Raw genomic sequence first — 19,681 nt, forward strand, 5'->3', positions numbered from 1 at the left:
CTTCCAGAAGAGAAGAGGATCTCAGCTGGACAATGCTGGATCTGTTGAGTGGGTGAGTATCTCAACTTAGCAGAATTCACCACCAGGTAAGCAGGGGCTTAAAAAACAGGGGGGGTGGAGAGTAAAAATCTTCTTTAAGCAGCAAAAGAAGTAAAATAAACTGGATTATGATACTGGCCATTATCTACAAAAAAAAGATATGTGGGTGTCAATTTATTAATGATAGCTTTATGGTGGAGTACTCAACTGGTACAAACTGGTTCAAAATGAAAGGATACTGTAAGAAAATGACTGACTTTGACAGTGTATGAATGGTTTATGTGACACCATCTATAATCTGCATGTCTTAGTAGATAAGACCTTTACTGTATTATTATTAACTCTTAAATAAGGTTTTAGAAAATTATTGCAATTATAATTATGCTGACAGGCATGTAACACTTCAAGTCTACCCCTCAAAAACTCTTAACTATAAATCTTTTTTTTTTTTACAGTTTTACATTGCTCAGTCTGCAAGGGTGGGCCATACACAATGCATACATCAAAAACCTCTGGCTGAGTCTCCAGATCCATCTCTGTATTTTGTTACAATGTTGTTGGTGCCTGCTGGGAAAGGAAGACCAAGAGGCAGGGGTTTTGTCAGACTGGCCTTCTGAGCGAATAAGCCATCCTAACAAAGACTTATCTTCTGTTTTCCCTCTCCCAACAGGCATCTGCACGTTTTAGCAGGCTATAGATATGTGCAGGACATTGGATTACAGTTAAGAATTGTCATGTATTCCAACCCCATGTTGTTATTCTTTATTTCAACTAAACATACGTATAATTATTTCACTTGAAAATGTCATGGTATTTTACACATTTCAAATTTAATTTTTTTTTCTTTTAATGACTATTTAAGGTGGTTAAACGCAAGGTATATGTTCATGTTAAGGTAGGAAATTTTACCATTCATCAAAAGTAATGAACTTTGATAATAAGAGGAAGCCTTGATTTTCCTACGTATGTTTTATAGGAGATTATTCTATCCGGTAATATCCATGATCTGACTGGCTTTAGAAGATTCTAGCTTCAGAAAGTATGCAGTCATTATTAAAAATGAGTTTACTAAGTATTTGGTAAGTAACAATTGCAATACCAAAGAACACCTTTAGAAATTCATAATTTTTTTACAATCATATAATTTGAAAATAGTCAATAAAACTTAACATTTACATAACTGATCATCATCAATACTTCACTTTATACATACTGAATGGCCTGAATAAGGTGCCACAAAATGTCTGTCTTCTAGAATACAGTAATATATAGTATACCACAGCCACCAATATAGGTTAAAACATGTTTCTTAATATAAGCATTCAAGGATAAAAGTTCACTTTAAAAGTATTTTTGCATACTATTGACGCTTGTGAGGAAAAAAAATAGAACAAATAGATTGCCGTCGATTTACGCTTTTAGCATGATAACCTCTAAATATATTTTCTTGTTCTGATTTATAATTAATTGGTTAATTCTCAAGTCTTACTTTTGTACATATTATAGTTTTCACCCAGAAATGTAATCCATGTCATATAGATTCATAGTCCAAGAATTTAAAAATATTGCATTCTGTACAGTGGTAATATTTAAAAGTGCATTTTAACTCTGCATCCAATGTTATTTTCTTGCTTATATGTCTTTTAGGTCAATATGTCTTAGCAGCTGTTGCTACCTGCAGCCACAAGATTCAACAACCATGTCTTCATACTGCTTGTAGACCACATTATTGGCAGAGTCTATGTACAGAATACTGATTGGGCTCAGCCTTGTTGGAACACAGCAGGTAGGGGGAGTAGATTCTGGGTCCATCGAATTCATTAGTGTTTGAATTACTGCATGATTTGTAGGTTCTAGATGAGATCTCAATGGAAATTCACAAAGTCCTTCACAATGAAAAGCCTCATACTCCAAAGGTGCGATAATCCAGTCATCCCACCCCATGTCCTTGAAGTTGACATGAAGGGGTTTCTTGCTACATCTTGCTTTTGAATTTTTATTTGGCCTCTTTCTGGCTAAAAAAGGGGCCCTTCTTTTCCTTCTTTGGTTGAATAAATACTCATAGACAGTTTTATCATCCTGGCCAGACCTGGCTTTAATTTCATTGAAGAACAAGTCCCGTTTCTTTGTCCTACCAAAGACAAGAAATATTGCTTTCTCGTTGGTTGGACGACCAGTTCTGTTAAAACCTACAGTCTTTAAGTCAACAGGCTTGCCCTTTTCCAACACCTCTAGTTCAAAACACAGCTGAGCAGAGTTTTTGAAGTTTTTGAAAAGTTTCCAAATGTCAAAAACTTCCCACTTTGATGTATCACTATTACTAAGTGCCCGTGAGTCCAAAAGAGTAGCTGGCCTCTTATTTGCTGGGCAAATGTACAACTTTATCTGGGAAAACTTTCCAGAAAGCTGGAATTTGGCATCTGTGGGTTTCTTTCTTAGAATACGCAATTCTGCACCCAGCAAACCATCTTTTTCGAGCGCATTGATGTCAAAAATGTATTTTTGTCTTCTTGTCACCGCCAGACGCTCATCTTGAAAGAAAAAACAGTTAACAGTAATTATAGGTAGAAAATTCAGAATACTGTAAAAATACAATTTTGAAAAGGTGTTAAATTTGAAGTAGAACGTTAATGCAACAATATGACCAATTTACATGCGGTTTATAAAAATTAAGATGCATCCCTTTACAAAATAATATCTAGGCCTTATTTTATTGAATGATGCCTAAATTACTTGTAGTTCAAATACATGTCTGCTTTCCAGTAATTGCAGAAGAGTATATCCTATCAAATTTCATGGACTAAGTCATAGTTGGAACTTATAATACTGTTTATGAAAATACTTTTAATATTATTTCACCTAGCCTAGACTTCAAGGGATTGATTTACTAAAGCACATAGGATGTTCACATTGCAAGAGGATTTGCCCCAGAGCATGGTGTATCAGATGCAGCTATGCCGAGTTCCATCATCCAATAATGTGCAAGCAAAAAATGCTTGGGTGTTCTTTGAAAATCTAGACATCACCGCATTCACTAAGCACTGGGGCAAATTCCTTTGCAAATTTCAACTTCCCTTGTAACGTGGACAGCTTAGTTGCCTTTAGTAAATAGTCAAAAGTCATTGGAAAAAACAATGCACTAATAGTTTTTAATTCATCTAAGTAACTTGACTGGATATACACACACATACAATGGGTGCCTGCAGGTTTAAGGATGTTTAAAGACGTGAAGGAATGTGACATCAGCCAAAAAACAAGGAGGGTAAGACAGATAGCTAAGATGCCTAGCGCTGAATAGTACAATCGGGAGTCATTAAGGCAGCACAAAGACTAGTGCAATTCAAAAGACTAAACCACCCAAATTTAAGGAAAGCTTCTTCCTAAGAATTCCTTCCTATGAATTCTTATAGGCAAATAAACTGTAGAAAACATCAGTATTGTCTCTTGAGACAACCTGTGACTATACTTGCAATTACACAAGATAGTCAAACAGGTTTTCAATGCACTGCAATAGGGTGTTGTTTTTGACACCCCCATAATACCTTCATGCAACTGTGATGAAGTTGACGAGAGCATTGTGGAATCGCATGCTTGGAACCAATCTGTCTTTTTATTATTGTTTTTATTAAGTTCTGTGATTAAGCTATTTAGCAAATACAAACACATAAAACACATGCAAGCACGAAAAAAGGTTTACTGGGTTTTTCATTATGGAGACAAAGAACAATTCAAGCTATCCCGCAGCCTTTGATGGGCTGCTAAAACAGACATAGTGGATGCCTCATAAACTGGACAGAAGTTCAGTGCATCAAATAATGTTTCCCACTGTCCCAACTTTTTCTTAACTGGTAAGTCCCTTAAACACTGAAAAATGTGTAGGCAAATGTTATTGCGAGCACTTTAATATTTTGCTTAAAGTTTAATAATAATTTCCATCGACAGCCGGCTGTGTCACATGGTCTAGAAAATGAAATTCGTATCTTTATGCGTCCGCCCCATGGTACTAAGTACACTCATTAGCACATGGACAATTTGCCTTTATGGTCATCAGGTTCTGTTATTGGAACATCAATCTACTCTACACTCGAGGCACGGATCTTACGGAATCTGTTTGCTTGTTTTCACTGCTATGATTAAAGGCTTATATAATGGGGAAATTCACATGATTTACTGCCCTGCAGGATCCAAAGTTCTGGGCACTTTATTAGCTACAGGTGTTTATAATATACAATGCTTTGCTGAAAGTACCTCTGCTAGGCCTTTCAGCATACACGGCACAATAGCTTAGTACTTAAAAGGGCACCAAACTACATTTGAGATTTTTAATGGCTTGATTGATTTTACTGACAAATGTTTTATTTGTGTCATGTTGAAATCTGTGTGTTGCAAATATGGCGACTGACAATAAGATATAAATCTAAAATTACTAAGCAATTAAAAACTTCCTGTAGCATTTAAAACTAATCATTATGGTTTAAAAAGAACTTATTACCATTGTCAAAAACCCATATATATATAATTTCCTGCACATGCATGGAGATATAATAACTAATCTGATTTTTAAATAACTTTACTGCAACCTATTGCTTTATATTAGCTAACATTGAATGGCTTAAAGGGAGTTTGTATCAAAGGAAATCACCTTTTTAGGCTCTGATGGAAGAAGTCATTCTTGATTCATAAGCTGCACACTAGTTCAAGGGTAATGACCCAGTGTGAAGAGGTTTAGTTGTACTATGCTAGGCTTAGTATGCGACACAAAAGCCAGGGAGTGGCTACTTCCATCAGAGTGTAATCGCAACAGGTGTTTTTCTTTGTGACCTATTGCTAGTAAAAGTGACAGTCTGTGTAGTCTACTTTGAGAACTAGACAGGAAATGAGCGGTGTCTTATAAAATAGTGCCACCTCAAATATTAAAATACCGAATGAATTCACAGTCTGTTAAATACCCAAAACCACTACTTATCTGCAAAGAAGTCATATTAAAACCCTCATACATTAAACCAACATGTACTTTAGTTGCCTTCCTTCACGAGAAGCAAAAGCCATAATGTAGGTTGCAATTCAGAAACTTCTCTTCCATCTCTTAGAACAATGTTTTGTCTGTTTCTGAAATGATTTTTTGCTGCTAGGGTTGTTACATCAGAAGTGCAGACAAATTGTTTATTTTCATATGGGTGCAGAGAGGATTTCTGTCAAACTATACGGTCACATACAGTTCTCGGCTGAATAACCTTGCAGCTCTTAATTAGAAACAAATAAAATCAACCTATAGACTATATTACTTTGACGCTAGCAATTTTAAAGGTAATCTTTGTCATAGAGATGATGAATGTTTCCCTGCTTAAAAAAACAATGGATACTCCTTTCAAATTCTGCATAATATAACTGATGATCTCTGTATTCCCAGTTTGACAACAAAAAAGGATGCTTCTCAGTGGATGGATGGATGGATGGATGGATGGATGGATAGATAGATAGATAGATAGATAGATAGATAGATAGATAGATAGATAGATAGATAGATAGATAGATAGATAGATACACACAAACAAAAATGCTTAAAAAATTTACATCATGAAAGAGGTTAGAAAAGGCAACATTAACATTGGAATAATAAAAGAATTAGGAAAAAATGTATTAAACAAAACAAAAAAGTAGGAAAGATTTTTGAAAGATTTTTTACAAATCTAAAAAACTTTTTTTCAGAAAGCTTTATCAATTATTCACCTGCAGTATTCTAAAACAATTCTCTTTTTGTATGTTGCAAAGAAAGGAACCGGCCAACCAACCTAACCAAAAGCATTTCATAAGTACATTTGTTTGAATATACTAAACTGTTTAATAAAAAAGTAATATTTCAGTTTAAATTGGTTGCCACAAAAAACACCTCTACACTTTTTCATGAACTTTGATTTTGAGAAGACTGGTATGGTTTGCAACAAATATACTGTCTTTGGCAAACATTTTTAAAAGCACGCATTGGAGCCGATTTATCTTACCTTGACCTTTGTCTATAAAACTGGTGATAGTGTTAGCTAACCCTGCCTCAAGTTTCAGGCTTCCATTCACACCTTTCCTTTCAGCATCAGATAGAGCTCGGTACAGTGATAACATATACTCATGAGGAGTAATAAGGGGGTGCTTAAAAGTGTCTTTTTGTTCTTTCTCTGTAATTGGGTTTGTAGGTTTTTTAGGCTTGAATCCAGCAGAATCTGCATGGACATTGACAATTTTGGTAGAGGCCTTTCCACCAATTAGCAATGGCCTTGTATTCACTATTTTCTCCCCAGGCTGCTTATTCTCAGTGTTGCCATTATTTGTTTCAGGTGTGGGTCTTTTCAAAGTTTCCTTCTTTGCCTCATCATTTTTAGCTAGGAGAACCCTGGTTTGGGCAACTGTACTCTTGCTTCTAGCTTTTGCAGCACCTACTGCGTGGCCAACATTTCCTGACCTAGTTGTGTTGGCCTTCAATAAAGAAGTCTTCTCTTTCCCTCCTGCAATTGGAAGCTCTAGTTTAGGTCCTGGGTGAGTGTGTCCTTGTTCGGAAAGGCCCAACAACAAGGGGACAAGACTCAGGTAGTCCCAAGTCAGATACCAAAGTAGTAAATGGATAAATCTCAGTATTTTCATCTTCTGATTTTCCTTTGAACATCACCGAAGAAAGAAAAAGCAAAGGGTCCACCAAATTGGCATACGGCAACATGAAACAAATAAAAAACCAGTGCTAGCAGGAACAACTTTCTTAGTTTCTTCTTTAAATCTGTTTGCTTAATGTCGTTCTCCAGTCCCATAGTGAAAACTAACATGAATTCAGCTGTAATCTATGTTCTCCGCCGAGCAGCTGTGAAGAACGTGCTCCTGAAAGGTGAAGTTTACCTCCTGCTTTTCTGCTTGAAAACTGTCTGAATACTTGAAGGAGTCTTGTTTAAATCTGAGAGTTTTTTTTCCAAGGAGGAAGAATGGCGTAATGCTGCCTCTGTGTAAAACCCTTTTTTAAAGATTTGAATCCTTTCCAGTGAAAATATTTCACACACAGAGTCTTGCAGGTGCTCTGAAATCTTTTACAAACCTGAACTCAGGAATTGCAACCGGAATTCCAACCAAAACCAATTTAATTACTCTCTGATGTCATCCTGTCTAAACTAATTTAAGTGCGATATATTTCTTGAAGAAAAAAAAAATCTTTAACCTTTCCATTAACATGAGTCAAACTATGTGAAACCATTTCTGTAGGACCAAAACGTCAAATTATGTCATTTAAAGAGGCAAAGGGTCTGCATTAACCTTACATGAACCTAGGGGGAATTACAACATAAACATTACTAATCTTTTTTTGTGTTAATTAGAACATGTATAATACCACTACACTTAATAACTACTTAGTCTCTTAGATACATAGATAACAAGCAGTTATGTTATTACAATTAGTTTTCTTATTTTTTCTTATAACATTTTTTGGCCTGAGAGTTTAAACTATTAAAATAAAAAAAAAGTTAAATTAAATTACATGTTAATGTGGTAATGCCATAGCACTTTCAAAATACTTTATAAAATGTTCTATAAAATTAAGTTACGCAGCACTGAATAAATGAGAATTTAAGAGGAAAAAATGTCTCTGCTTCATATAAAATACAGCCATGCTTTTCCAGATGTTTTTCTTCCCAGAGGTTTTACTCCAGTGTGACATTAAGCAGCAGTGTCCCCTGCAGTCTGTGTGTAAAATATAAATTCTTATTATATTATAGTTATATTATAGTTTTATCTATCTATCTATTGATGGGGACAAGGACTTCTTCCTGACAACCCTGGATGGTGGTTGTGGGGGATCTGTGGTCAGGGGGCTTATCAGAATCTGGAAGACCCCTTTAAGAAGGGGGCCACCAGATCCCAGTCCCCCCATGTGAATGAGTAGGGGTAAATTGTACCCCTATTCATTCACCAAAAAAAAGGTATTAAAAATAAATAAAAACACTGGACAAGTTTTTGACAAGTCCTTTTTTTTTAAAAAATACTAAAAAAACCAATGTCCCCCCATTTTTTTTTAAAAACCTGTCTAGTGTTTTTTATATTTTTGACACTTTTTTTGGTGAAAGAGTAGGGATACAATGTACCCCATACTCATTCGCATAGGGAGAGGGGCTGGGACCTGGGGGCCCCCTTGTTAAAGGAGGCTTCCAGATTCCGATAACCCCCCTGCCCACAGACCCCCACAGCCATTGCCCAGGGTTGTCCGAAAGAGGCCCTTGCCCCCATCAATATGGAGACAAGGTGCTTTGGGGTGAGGGGGCTTCAAAGCACCCACCCCCCATGTTGAGGGCATGTGGTCTGGTATGGTTCAGGAGAGGGGGGCGCTCGCTCATCTAGTATAGATTTTGGGGGGGCCCCATGCCATTTTTTTTTTTTATTCTGGTGTGGCCACTCCCTTTTTTCTTTTTTTTTTATATTGCCAGCCTGCAATTGCAACTGAGTCAATTTAAATGTGATTTGACTATTTTTTTCTTCTTTAGAAATGTCATTTTTGCTGCAGCGTGTTCTGTACATGCTGCAGATGTGCTACTTTACAGGAAGACTAAGGGGACCCCCCAGGCACTATATTTAAAGGAATTTTGTATTTTTATTGTTTCACTTTAAGCATCATTAAAATCACTGCTCCTTTATCCACTTAAGGACTGAGCCTCTTTCTGAGATTTGTTGTTGCAAGTTTTTTTTTGCTAGAAAATTACTTAGAACCCCCAAACATTATACATTTTTTTCTAACACCCTAGAGAATAAAATGGCTGTGGTTGCCATACTTTCTGTCACACCGTATTTGCGCAGCGGTCTTACAAGCACACTTTTTTTGGATAAAATATACTTTTCTGAATTAAAAAATAAGGCAACAGTAAAGTTAGCCCATTTTTTTTATATTGTGAAAGATAATGTTACGCCGAGTAAATTGATACCCAACATGTCACGCTTAAAAATTGCGCCTGCTTGTGGAATTAAGACAAACTTTTACCCTTAAAAATCTTCATAGGCGACGTTTAAAAAATTCTACAGGTTGCATGTTTTGAGTTACAGAGGAGGTCTAGGGCTAGAATTATTGCTCTCGCTCTACCGATTGTGGAAATATCTCACATGTGTGGTTTGAACATCATTTTCATATGCAGGCGCTTCTGCACGTGGGCTAGGCGTTATTTATTTTACCTTTTATTTTTACACTGTTCTTTAAAAAAAATGTGTCACTTTTATTCCTATTACAAGGAATTTAAACATCTCTTGTAATAGAAAAAAAGCATGACAGGACCTCTTAAATATGAGATCTGTGGTCAAAAAGACCTCAGATCTCATATTTACACTGAAACGCAATTAAAAAACATTACAAAAATTGTCATTTGAAAAAAAAAAAAATGTCCCTTTAAGAGCTATGGGTGGAAGTGACATTTTGACGTCGCTTCCACCTTTCAATGGTATGGAGACAGGTGGGGGCAATCTTCCCCTCACTTATCTCCATACCCAGGAAGGACAAGCATCCGATTGCCTCCGCCTCTACCGCCAGCTTCGGTAAGCGGCGGGGGGCACCAGAGCGTGGCAGGAGGGGGGCCCCTCTCCCGCCTCCCATAAAAGTGATCTCGCGGAGAATCCGGACAGCTGGCCGAAGAAGAGGATACCAGGGTTATGGCAGCTAACTGCTGCCATAACAAAGATATCCCTCTTCAAAGTTAGGGCGTATATCGGTGTGCAGCGGTCCGGAAGTGGTTAAAAACAATCATTTTTAAATAAAATGTTTGCATTCAGACATGTCCCCCAGGGCAGTACCTGGGCCCCCATACCCTTTTTATGGCCAATAATTTGCATATAAGCCTTGGGTGACATTCAGGCTGGGTAGGCTGGGTAGAGGGGAAAGCATCAAGGAGTTCAGTCCTGGGCTGGAACATCACAATAAGTATGCTCTGTTGCGTGATGTTGGAGAAACCAGTCAAGAAGGGGCATTGCTGGAGCAGAGTGCCGCCCCTAGCTGCCAGGGGAAAAACTCCTCCAGTGTAAGGGTAAGGCTAATGCCGCATACACAGAATCGGAATTTAGGACCACAAATGTTCGATGTGAGCTTGTTGTCGGAAGTTCCAACCGTGTGTAGGCTCCATCGGACATTTCGTGTCGGAATTTCCGACACAGATGTTTGAGAGCTGGATCTCAAATTTTTCAACAACAAAATCCATTGTCGTAACTTCCGAGCGTCTATAGACAATTCCGACGCATGCTCTAAATCAAGTATGAGATGGAAGCGCTCGGTAATGGAGGTAGCTAGCGTTCGTAATGGAGGTAGCACAAATTTTTTAATCTTTTAACGCAGCGCATTCGCTTCTTCTTTATAATGCTAGAATAAATGAAGTTGTTTTGCTGCTGATATTGACACAGAGTTCTGACCAATGTATTTCTTTATTATTTCTCGTGATCTCCTGAATAATCTATTTATTTTTTCACCAGATCTCCAGGGTAATGTTTCTATTTTTTTTTTATAGTGATCTCCTTTTTTTTTTTTTTTTTATAAAGATCTCCTGATTTATTTTTTTAATGTTATTTTTATAAAGATCTCCAAAATATTTTTTGTCGTTTTGTGTATCAAGTTACCACAACACCATTATTATCTTATATTTTTTAACCTCAAGGAGATTAGTTGGTGTTGGTGTCCCTTGTTAATTTGACATTGTATTTTTGAAATGTACCTGCCTACTCAAACAAACTGTCCTTTTTGAACTAAAACACATAGCCAAGTATTTGTGAAAATAAAATAGACATTTATTAGGGGTCATAACAAAATAAAGAGGAAGGCAACGCTGGATAAACTGTTGAAATTGGCGAAGCCTTTGTACCCCAGGGCAGACATCAATTATTTGACAGGTAAAATTGGTAGCCTGAGGAGTCCATTTAATAGGGAGCACAATACGGTCCAGGACTCCAAGAGATCGGGAGCAGCAGCAGATGACATATATGTCCCGAGGCTGTGGTCTTACAACAGCCTGCGTCTTTTGCCAGACCAGACCAAACCCAGGCCATCACTCTCAACACTTCCCTGCACACTTCCTTCCAGACTGTGGCTGTGGTGTTGGAGTTGTGGCAGGAGGTGGAGGAGGAGTATGGTCCAACTTGCATACATGACTTTTTTTGTGAGTTCGCCCATCACCCCCTTATTTAGGCCTGATAGATGATTTCCTCACAAATGAGGCATTGGCCCACCTCCATTTCCTGCATTTTGCTGGCTGCCATGCAGGCATAGGCCTCTTGAAGATTGGGGGTGGTTCTGAGGGCCGCAGTAGCCTGCCGAATCAAATAAAGCAGTGACTCCTCCATGTTACTCCCCTTCCTGGACCTTTTTGTTGGAAGGCGGAGGGGAGGAACCTGCGATTCGGTCAGGCTACTGGGCATGGCCACCTCCTGGCTGCCACTTTCCACGGCCACTTCCTGGCTGCCATTTTCACCTGCCTCCTCCTGGCTGAGACTTTCCACGGCCTCCTCCTGGCTGAGACTTTCCTGTGTATGAAAATGGGACATAGTTTTAGTTTTTTGGTCATCAATCACACACAATTTTTAGCACATGACTGTTGGAAATTGAATGTTAACAAACAGAAAAGACTATCATTCTGACCCCAGCATTTTTCATTCTTGTCCCAATCATTTTTTGGCTACTACTGTCTATTGATATGTAAACCACTTTGTTAAATCAGAAATTAGTGCTCAATAATAACATCTAGTTAACATCATTCAATTTTGCTCAAGAAATATGTTGAACAATGCTATACCTGGCTCAAGCTGGGCTCCGCCACATCTTCCTGGGTGGAAGGCCCAGGTTGTACTTCTGAAGCCTGATCAGAGGTGGAAGGAAGAGTGGAAGGAAGGGTTGAGAGTGATGGCCTGATTTCAGTCTGGTCTGACAAAAACTGCAGTTTGTCGTAGTACCAGAGCCTGGGTACATAAACGTTATCTGCTGCTGCTCCTGATCTCATGGAATCCTGGACCTTCTTGCGCTCCCTATTATATGTGCTCCTCAGACCACCAATTTTGCACTTCAGATAGGGGATGGTTGCCGTGGGAATCACCGGCTTCATCAATTCCAACAGTTGATCCAGCGCTGCCTTCCTCTTTATTTTATTGATATAAAAAGGGTGTTTCACCTGCCACAGACAGCGCAGCTCCCTGTATTTATCAATGAAGCTAGGGAGGAAGTCATGATCATTGAATCTATCCATTTTTTCTGCAAGACACAACACAAGACAAACCCTAATGTCAGGCTTAAACTCTTCTAATCTTGCCCAATATAGGCCTTAATCTATAAGTAGTATAAGCCATTGATGCCCCAAGTTAAAATTGTACCTTCGTTAGCACGATCAGGGCTTACGCTACTCCGTCCTCCGCTCACAGATCGTACGTACGACGCACGCTCATTACCCTTAATATACACTGCGCATGCATGAAACTCCGCCCGCCCCTGACCTTCTTTATAGTATATTCCCTGCCCCTTCTCTTTCTGCGCAGTGGGAGAGACATGGCGGAGACAGAGCAGGTGCGTGCAGAGGAGAGCAGCAACGATGTGGAAAGCCCGGAGCCACAAACGTCCCATTCCAGGAGATTTAAGGCCTCAAATATGTCCTTTGTAGAGATGGTGGACATCTTGAAGAGGGCCAACTATGACGGGAAATATGGACCATACAGAAACCCAAATGTGAGAAAGGCCAAAATCATGACTAAAGTTGTGAAAAGTCTGCAGAAGAATTTTGGGGTAGGGTGATCCAAGGATCAACTGAGGAAACGATGGTCAGACCTCAAATTGAGGGAGCAGGATCAGTACAGAAGAATTAAGAGAGTGCTGCAAAAAAGTATTTTATCGTGTGTTCATATTATTATTAATTGCATGCTGCTCCATGTGCTTTTCTTTATACTATTGTACAGTTTAAAATGTCAAGTTTCAGGTTTGTGGGCACAGTAATCATTCGTAATAAACATCATTCGTTCGCCCACTAATACGATGTTTTTGGCAAATGCAGGTTAACTACATTTGTTCAGGCCTATTTGTATTAAAAGAAGTTTGTAACTAGAATGAAATGCAAACTTGATTCAGTGTAAGGAGAGGACACTCAGCAGCTGTTTACACATCTGGACGCAGGAGCACTAGTGTGGGACACTGGAACACCCTTTTTTAGGGTGTCCCACACAGGTGCTCCAGTGGATAACTAGAGGTTTCTACATGTGTGATACTTTACCAAAAAAGGTAAGTATTCCAGCTTTAACAAAGGGAAAAATGCATGTCTTCAGCTTGGAACTCTCCCAAAACAGACAATTGTACGACACTTCCAAGCAATCTTTCATATTCATATTTCTTGCCTCAAATACCTGTGTGCTAAGTATACCTTTTTTTAATTCACATAGGGGACAAAAGACTCGGGACATCTGAGGACACCAGGGACCCCCAACCTCCTAAAGAAGGGGAAGTCACCACACCACAACCTGAAGATGTGGAGGGAGGAGAGGTTCATGACGTGGTTGAAATAGTGACCACAACAGGTCAGTGTCTGAGACCACACCTTCAGGTATGACTGCATATTTATAATACATGGTGTGTTTTTTAATTTTTGGTGATGTGGATGTTGTGGAAGAAGAAACTCATTTCACCAGTGCAAGTGCACATGTCCTCATCGGGGAGATCATGGTGTGCAATCATGATTTTGAAAAGATAAAGGAAAACATCAATGATGTTCAACAAAAAATGAAGAACATCACTGATGTTTTACGCAGAATCTAAAACGCACAAAAATTGTACTGTTTTGTCGAGGACTTTTTTATTTTAAATCAAGTTTTAAAGTTTTTTAAAAGCCAAATTCTGAAGATGCACACAGTGTGTCAACATGTGCTATCTGCCATCACGGGATATCAATGTACGCGTTTTGGGGGTGCAACCCCTTCCTCGCAACTCAAGTAGGTGAGAGGAAGGGGTTGCACCCCTGAAATACGTCCCGATCCCCCATGATGGGAGCTAGCACATGTTGACATTAGGCATGGGATCAGGAGGGAAATACACACTCCCAATTTGTGTGTATCTTCAAAATTTGGCTTTTACAGGGGTAACATCACCCCATCTAATGAAGGCAAGATCAACACAGTTTGGACATACTAATGTCTGATATTGGCTTCACTTTTTCAAAGTTGAACTTTGTAAGTTCCGGAGTTGTGTATGTTATGGTTTTAAACATGCCTGTTTAACCAAAAAAAGGATATTTATAATGTCAGCCATTAAAATGTTTTACACCAAAGATGCTGGTTTGTTCAAAAACTCTTTTCTAACGCACATATGAATGTGCACAGAGTAAAATGTTTTCATACTCAACAATGTGTGGTTTCTTCTTTCAATGCTCAATACCAGCTTTTGGAGTAAGTTTGTGTTTACAGTGGCAATGGGGGTTATTTACTAAAGGCAAATCCACTGTGCACTACAAGTGCACTTGTAGTGCACAGTGGATTTGCCTTTAATAAATAACCCCCACAGTGCTCTGAAATTGGCCAATTGCCCAATCAGGCCATTTTAGGGAGTCCAAACAATTAATTCATGGTGCTGAAAAGGATGATTATTTGTATCATTAATGCATTACATACATTAACAACAAAAGCAACGTGTGTGCGTAGCAGACCCACAACATAATAGTTAGCTGAAGAAGAGATTGTCACCTCCTGTATCAAATACAGTTGCAATAAAAAGTATGTGAACCCTTTTGGAATTATATGGATTTCTGCACATATTGGTCGTAAAATGTGATCTGATCTTCATCTAAGTCACAACAATAGACAATCACAGTCTGCTTAAACTAATAACACACAAAGAATTAAATGTTACCATGTTTTTATTGAACACACCATGTAAACATTCACAGTGCAGGTTGTAAAAGTATGTAAACCCTTGGATTTAATAACTGGTTGAACTTCTTTTGGCAGCAATAACTTCAACCAAACGTTTCCTGTAGTTGCCGATCAGACGTGCACAACGGTTAGGAGTAATTCTTGACCATTCTTCTTTACAGAACTGTTTCAGTTCAGCAATATTCTTGGGATGTCTGGTGTGAATCGCTTTCTTGAGGTCATGCCACAGCATCTCAATCGGGTTGAGGTCAGGACTCTGACTGGGCCACTCCAGAAGGCGTATTTTCTTCTGTTTAAGCCATTCTGTTGTTGATTTACTTCTATGCTTTGGGTCGTTGTCCTGTTGCAACACCCATCTTCTGTTGAGCTTCAGCTGGTGGACAGATGGCCTTAAGTTCTCCTGCAAAATGTCTTGATAAACTTGGGAATTGTCAGAGAAGGGTCCTCTCCAGTCACATTCATCCTGTCCCTGGGCGCGTGCGCACTGGATTGGCGCTTCGGCGCGAATGCATGCACATGGCCCGATGGAGCGGCGTGCGCGCGTGCGCGATAGCACACGGATGCGCGCGGTGACTCATGCACACCCACCGTGACACTCTGGTGGGGCTATTTAAATCAGCTCCAGCACCCAGACTGGTTACTGGTTTGTCTTCAGCTCCTGTTGCTTCCTGCTTCCTGTTTCCTGTTGATGCTCACCTGATCTCCTGTTGTGACCCGGACTGCTCTTACCACGCTGCCTCTCTCCTGGATTGACCCCCAGCCTGATTAACGGACTTCCTCTGCTTGATACCAGTGTTTGACCCCCGGCATGATTAACGGACTTCCTCTGCTTGATACCAGTGTTTGACCCCCGGCCTTAGTGCCACCCATTCCCTGTTTCAACCCCTAGGGGACGGGGTGCGCGTAGTGGCAAGGGCGAACCGCTTTCGGCATCTCAGCCTCGGTAAGTACTTATCTGACAGTACAAACCAGCCAGATGTCTGAGGCCGACAGAGCGCGTTCCCCTTTAGAGATCCTGTGCCAGCAGGTCTCAGCCCTCACTGACGCAGTCCAGAAACTACAAGAGGGCTATACCCAAATTGACAGCCACCTTCAGCAACTATACAGTCTGCCTCTACCTGCAGCCACAGCTCCCGCACCTACTAGTGGGGCCTCCGCCCCTCAGCCCACTGCAAGCTCAATGGTAGTTATGGCGCTCCCTGAGCCCAGGGTCCCTACACCTGAGCGTTTCTCAGGGGATCGTAAAAAATACAGAGCCTTCAAGAATGCCTGCTCGCTCTATCTGGCCCTCCAGCCCAGGACTTTTTCTTCTGACACAGTAAAAGTGGGGTTTGTTATCTCTCTTCTAGCTGAGGAGCCATAAGCTTGGGCTCACAGTCTGATGGAACAAAGGAGCCCTGTCTTGAATTCTATTGATACCTTCTTTGAGAGCATGGCTCAACTTTATGACGATCCACAACGCACTGCTACCGCTGAAGCAACCCTGCATGACCTCTCCCAGGGAAAGAGGCCCATAGAGGATTACACAGTGGAATTCCGCAAGTGGGTAGCCGACACAGGTTGGAATGAGTCTGCTTTGAGGTACCAATACCGTCAAGGTCTGTCTGAGGTCTTTAAGGATGAACTGGCTAGGATAGAAACCCCAGCCTCTCTAGAGGAACTAATCCAATCAGCCACCAAGCTGGATAGGCGTTTACGTGAGCAACGCGCAGAACGTTTTCAAAGGGCCAAGACCTAGTTGGACCCCCTTCAGGCCAATGCCTATCCATACTCCACCTCCTACTGCTGCTACCTCCTCGGCTCCTGAAGCCGAGCCCATGCAACTCGGACTGGTCCGTGCTCCCCTGACTCCTGAAGAAAGGCAACGCAGACGCCAATCCAATCTGTGTCTGTACTGTGTCTGTACTGTGGAGGTTCCGGTCATTTCCTCCGTAGCTGTCCAGTGAGGCCTAGTAAGTCATACCCACAAGACACTGTGAATTACCGATCCATGGGTATACCCAAGACTTATGTTTCTCTCCTTATTTCTCTACAGCTACCGGAAGAGGAAACCCGTCTGCCAGCAATAATTGATTCCGGAGCTTGTAGCTGCTTCCTAGACATCTCGCTGGCCCAAAATCTAAATGTCCCTCTTCAGGCAGACTCAACCCTCCATGGTACACTTGGCTGATGGGTCTCTTCCCTGTTCTGGACCCATCACCCGAGAAACGAAGCCCATCCTTACCTCCACCGACTCAGGCCATCAAGAGTTTCTACCTTATCCATTCACCTATCTTTCCTGTAATCTTAGGCCTGCCCTGGCTCCAGGCGCATGAACCTCAAATTAACTGGAAGACCAAGGAAGTATCCTTCTCTCAATACTGCTCCCAGCACTGCTTCACCCCAGCTCCTGGTATTTGCTCAGCCATTTCACCCATGCCTGACAATCTCCAACACGTCCCTTCAGAATATCTTGAGTTCCGGGATGTATTTGACAAACAGAAGGCGGACTGCCTACCGCCTCACTGGCCCTACGATTGCCCCATTGACCTCCTTCCTGGCTCAGAAGTCCCCTTTGGCCGCATTTTTCCACTGTCAGAAACCGAACTGAAGGTCCTGAAAGATTATATTGATGAAAATTTAGAAAAACGCTTCATCCGTCCTTCCTCTTCGCCAGCTGGAGCTGGTATCTTTTTCGTAGAGAAGAAAGATGGGTCCTTAAGGTCGTGTGTGGATTACAGGCAACTAAATAACATAACGGTAAAGAACCGTTACCCACTACCACTCATTCCCGAATTGTTCCAACGATTTCGGTCGGCCCAGATCTTCTCTAAACTGGATCTTCGGGGTGCTTACAATCTCATCAGGATTCGGCCCGGGGATGAGTGGAAGACCGCCTTTAGGTCCAGGTTTGGTCATTATGAGTACCCGGTGATGCCTTTTGGGTTATGCAATTCCCCCGGCCACTTTCCAACATCAGTTAATGACATCTTCCGAGAATACCTTGACGATTTCTTAGTCGTCTACCTAGACGATATCCTCATCTTCTCTGCCACCATCGAGCTTCACCGAGTCCACGTTAAAAAAGTCCTTACCATACTCAGGAATCATAAATTATACCTCAAGGCCGAGAAATGCGAATTCGAGAAGACTGTGGTGCAGTTTCTGGGATTCATCATTTCCACCAATGGGGTCGCAATGGACCCACAAAAGGTCAAGGCAATTCAAGAGTGGCCGGCTCCATCAGATAAAAAAGGGGTACAGCGGTTCATTGGGTTTGCTAACTTCTATAGAAGGTTTATTAGTGGCTTTTCATCCATTGTGGCACCTATCACTCAACTTACCCGTCAACACGACAGTTTCCAATGGTCACAATGGTCACAAGCCTTTACCAAGATCAAAACCTTGTTTGTTTCTGCACAAATCTTACAACATCCTGATCCGGCTTTACCATTTGTGTTAGAAGTGGATGCTTCAGAAATTGCTACAGGAGCCATTCTTTCCCAGAGACATGGGCCCAAGGCCATTCTTCACCCTGTAGCTTTTGCATCCCGGAAACTGAGTCCACCAGAACTCAATTACGATGTAGGTGACAGGGAGCTGTTGGCAATCAAGTTTGCCTTAGAAGAGTGGAGGTATTTGTTGGAAGGGGCGTCTCATCCTGTTATAATCGTCACCGATCATAATAATCTAGAGTATCTCAGGACAGCAAAACGGCTGAGGCCCAGACAAGCCCGCTCGGCCCTCTTCTTCTCTAGATTTAACTTTCATATATCCTACAGACCGGGTTCTAAGAACGGAAAAGCGGATGCGCTCTCTCGGATGTTCTCTGAGACTCCTCAGATCACTGTGCCTAGTACCATCCTCTCTCTGCAAAACTTCCTTGGAGTCACCCAATCTGATCTAATGACTTCCATCAAATCCTCGTCTAGCCGCCTTTCCGCTCCTGAAACATATGCTTTTAGCTGCTCTGGGCCAAAGAGAACATTTTTGTTCCACAGGATGTAAGGCCTCTAGCCCTCAAAACATTCCATGATCACAGATTCGCAGGCCACTTTGGAACAAGGAAGACTATTGAACTGATCTCCCGTTCTTTTTGGTGGCCGGGGTGGAGACGGGATTGTAAAGACTATGTCTCTTCTTGTTTACCTTGCCAATGCAATAAGGGTCTAAACACCAAATCTTGGGGTCTACTCAAACCCTTGCCCATCCCGGAACGACCGTGGGCAGAAGTGTCAATGAACTTTATTGTGGACTTACCTGCTTCGGCCAGGTTTACCACCATCTTGGTCGTAGTTGATCGCCTCTTCAAGATGGCACATTTCCTACCCATGGTGGGCACCCCCTCTGCTTCTGATATAGCTAATATCTTCCTCAAGGAAATAATCAGACTCCATGGTGTGCCCAAGAGCATCGTCTCTGACAGGGGTGTTCAATTTACCTCCAAGTTTTGGAAGGAGCTCTGCAAGACCCTGGAAATTAAAATGTGCCTCTCCTCTGCGTACCATCCTCAGAGCAACGGCCAGACGGAGAGGACAAATCAAACCTTGGAGCAGTACCTCCGATGTTTTTGTTCTGGTTCACAGGATGATTGGGCGACTCTCCTACCATATGCGGAGTTCGCCTATAACAACTCTGTTCACTCCGCAACAAACCAAACACCCTTCCGGGCAAACTTTGGATTCCATCCTCCCTTCCTCCCTAACATCCTCCCTGAAATGTCTGTTCCTGCCGTACAACATCGGATAGGCTCTATTCAATCTAACATCCAAAG

At 41.1% G+C, this 19,681-nt stretch overlaps 1 protein-coding gene across 4 annotated transcripts in view; it reads right to left on the minus strand.

Annotated features, from left to right (window-relative positions):
* Positions 1–1,089: 1,089 nt before the first annotated feature.
* Positions 1,090–19,681, minus strand: part of GDF5 (growth differentiation factor 5) — a 249,629-nt gene continuing 231,037 nt past the window's right edge. For 2 of the 4 annotated variants that reach the window (XR_012236915.1, XR_012236916.1), the window contains exon 3: positions 2,444–2,570. Coding sequence is in view for 1 of the 4 variants with exons in the window: in XM_073608230.1 (XP_073464331.1) it covers positions 1,711–2,570; positions 6,042–6,672 (1,491 nt within the window). In the remaining 3 variants the exon portion in view is untranslated. Of the gene's footprint in view, positions 2,571–6,041; positions 7,016–19,681 lie in introns of those variants that run through there. The other 2 variants (XM_073608230.1, XR_012236914.1) reach the window with 2 other exon arrangements.

Source organism: Aquarana catesbeiana, linkage group LG12, assembly GCF_042186555.1.
Source record: "Aquarana catesbeiana isolate 2022-GZ linkage group LG12, ASM4218655v1, whole genome shotgun sequence".
NCBI lineage: Eukaryota > Metazoa > Chordata > Amphibia > Anura > Ranidae > Aquarana > Aquarana catesbeiana.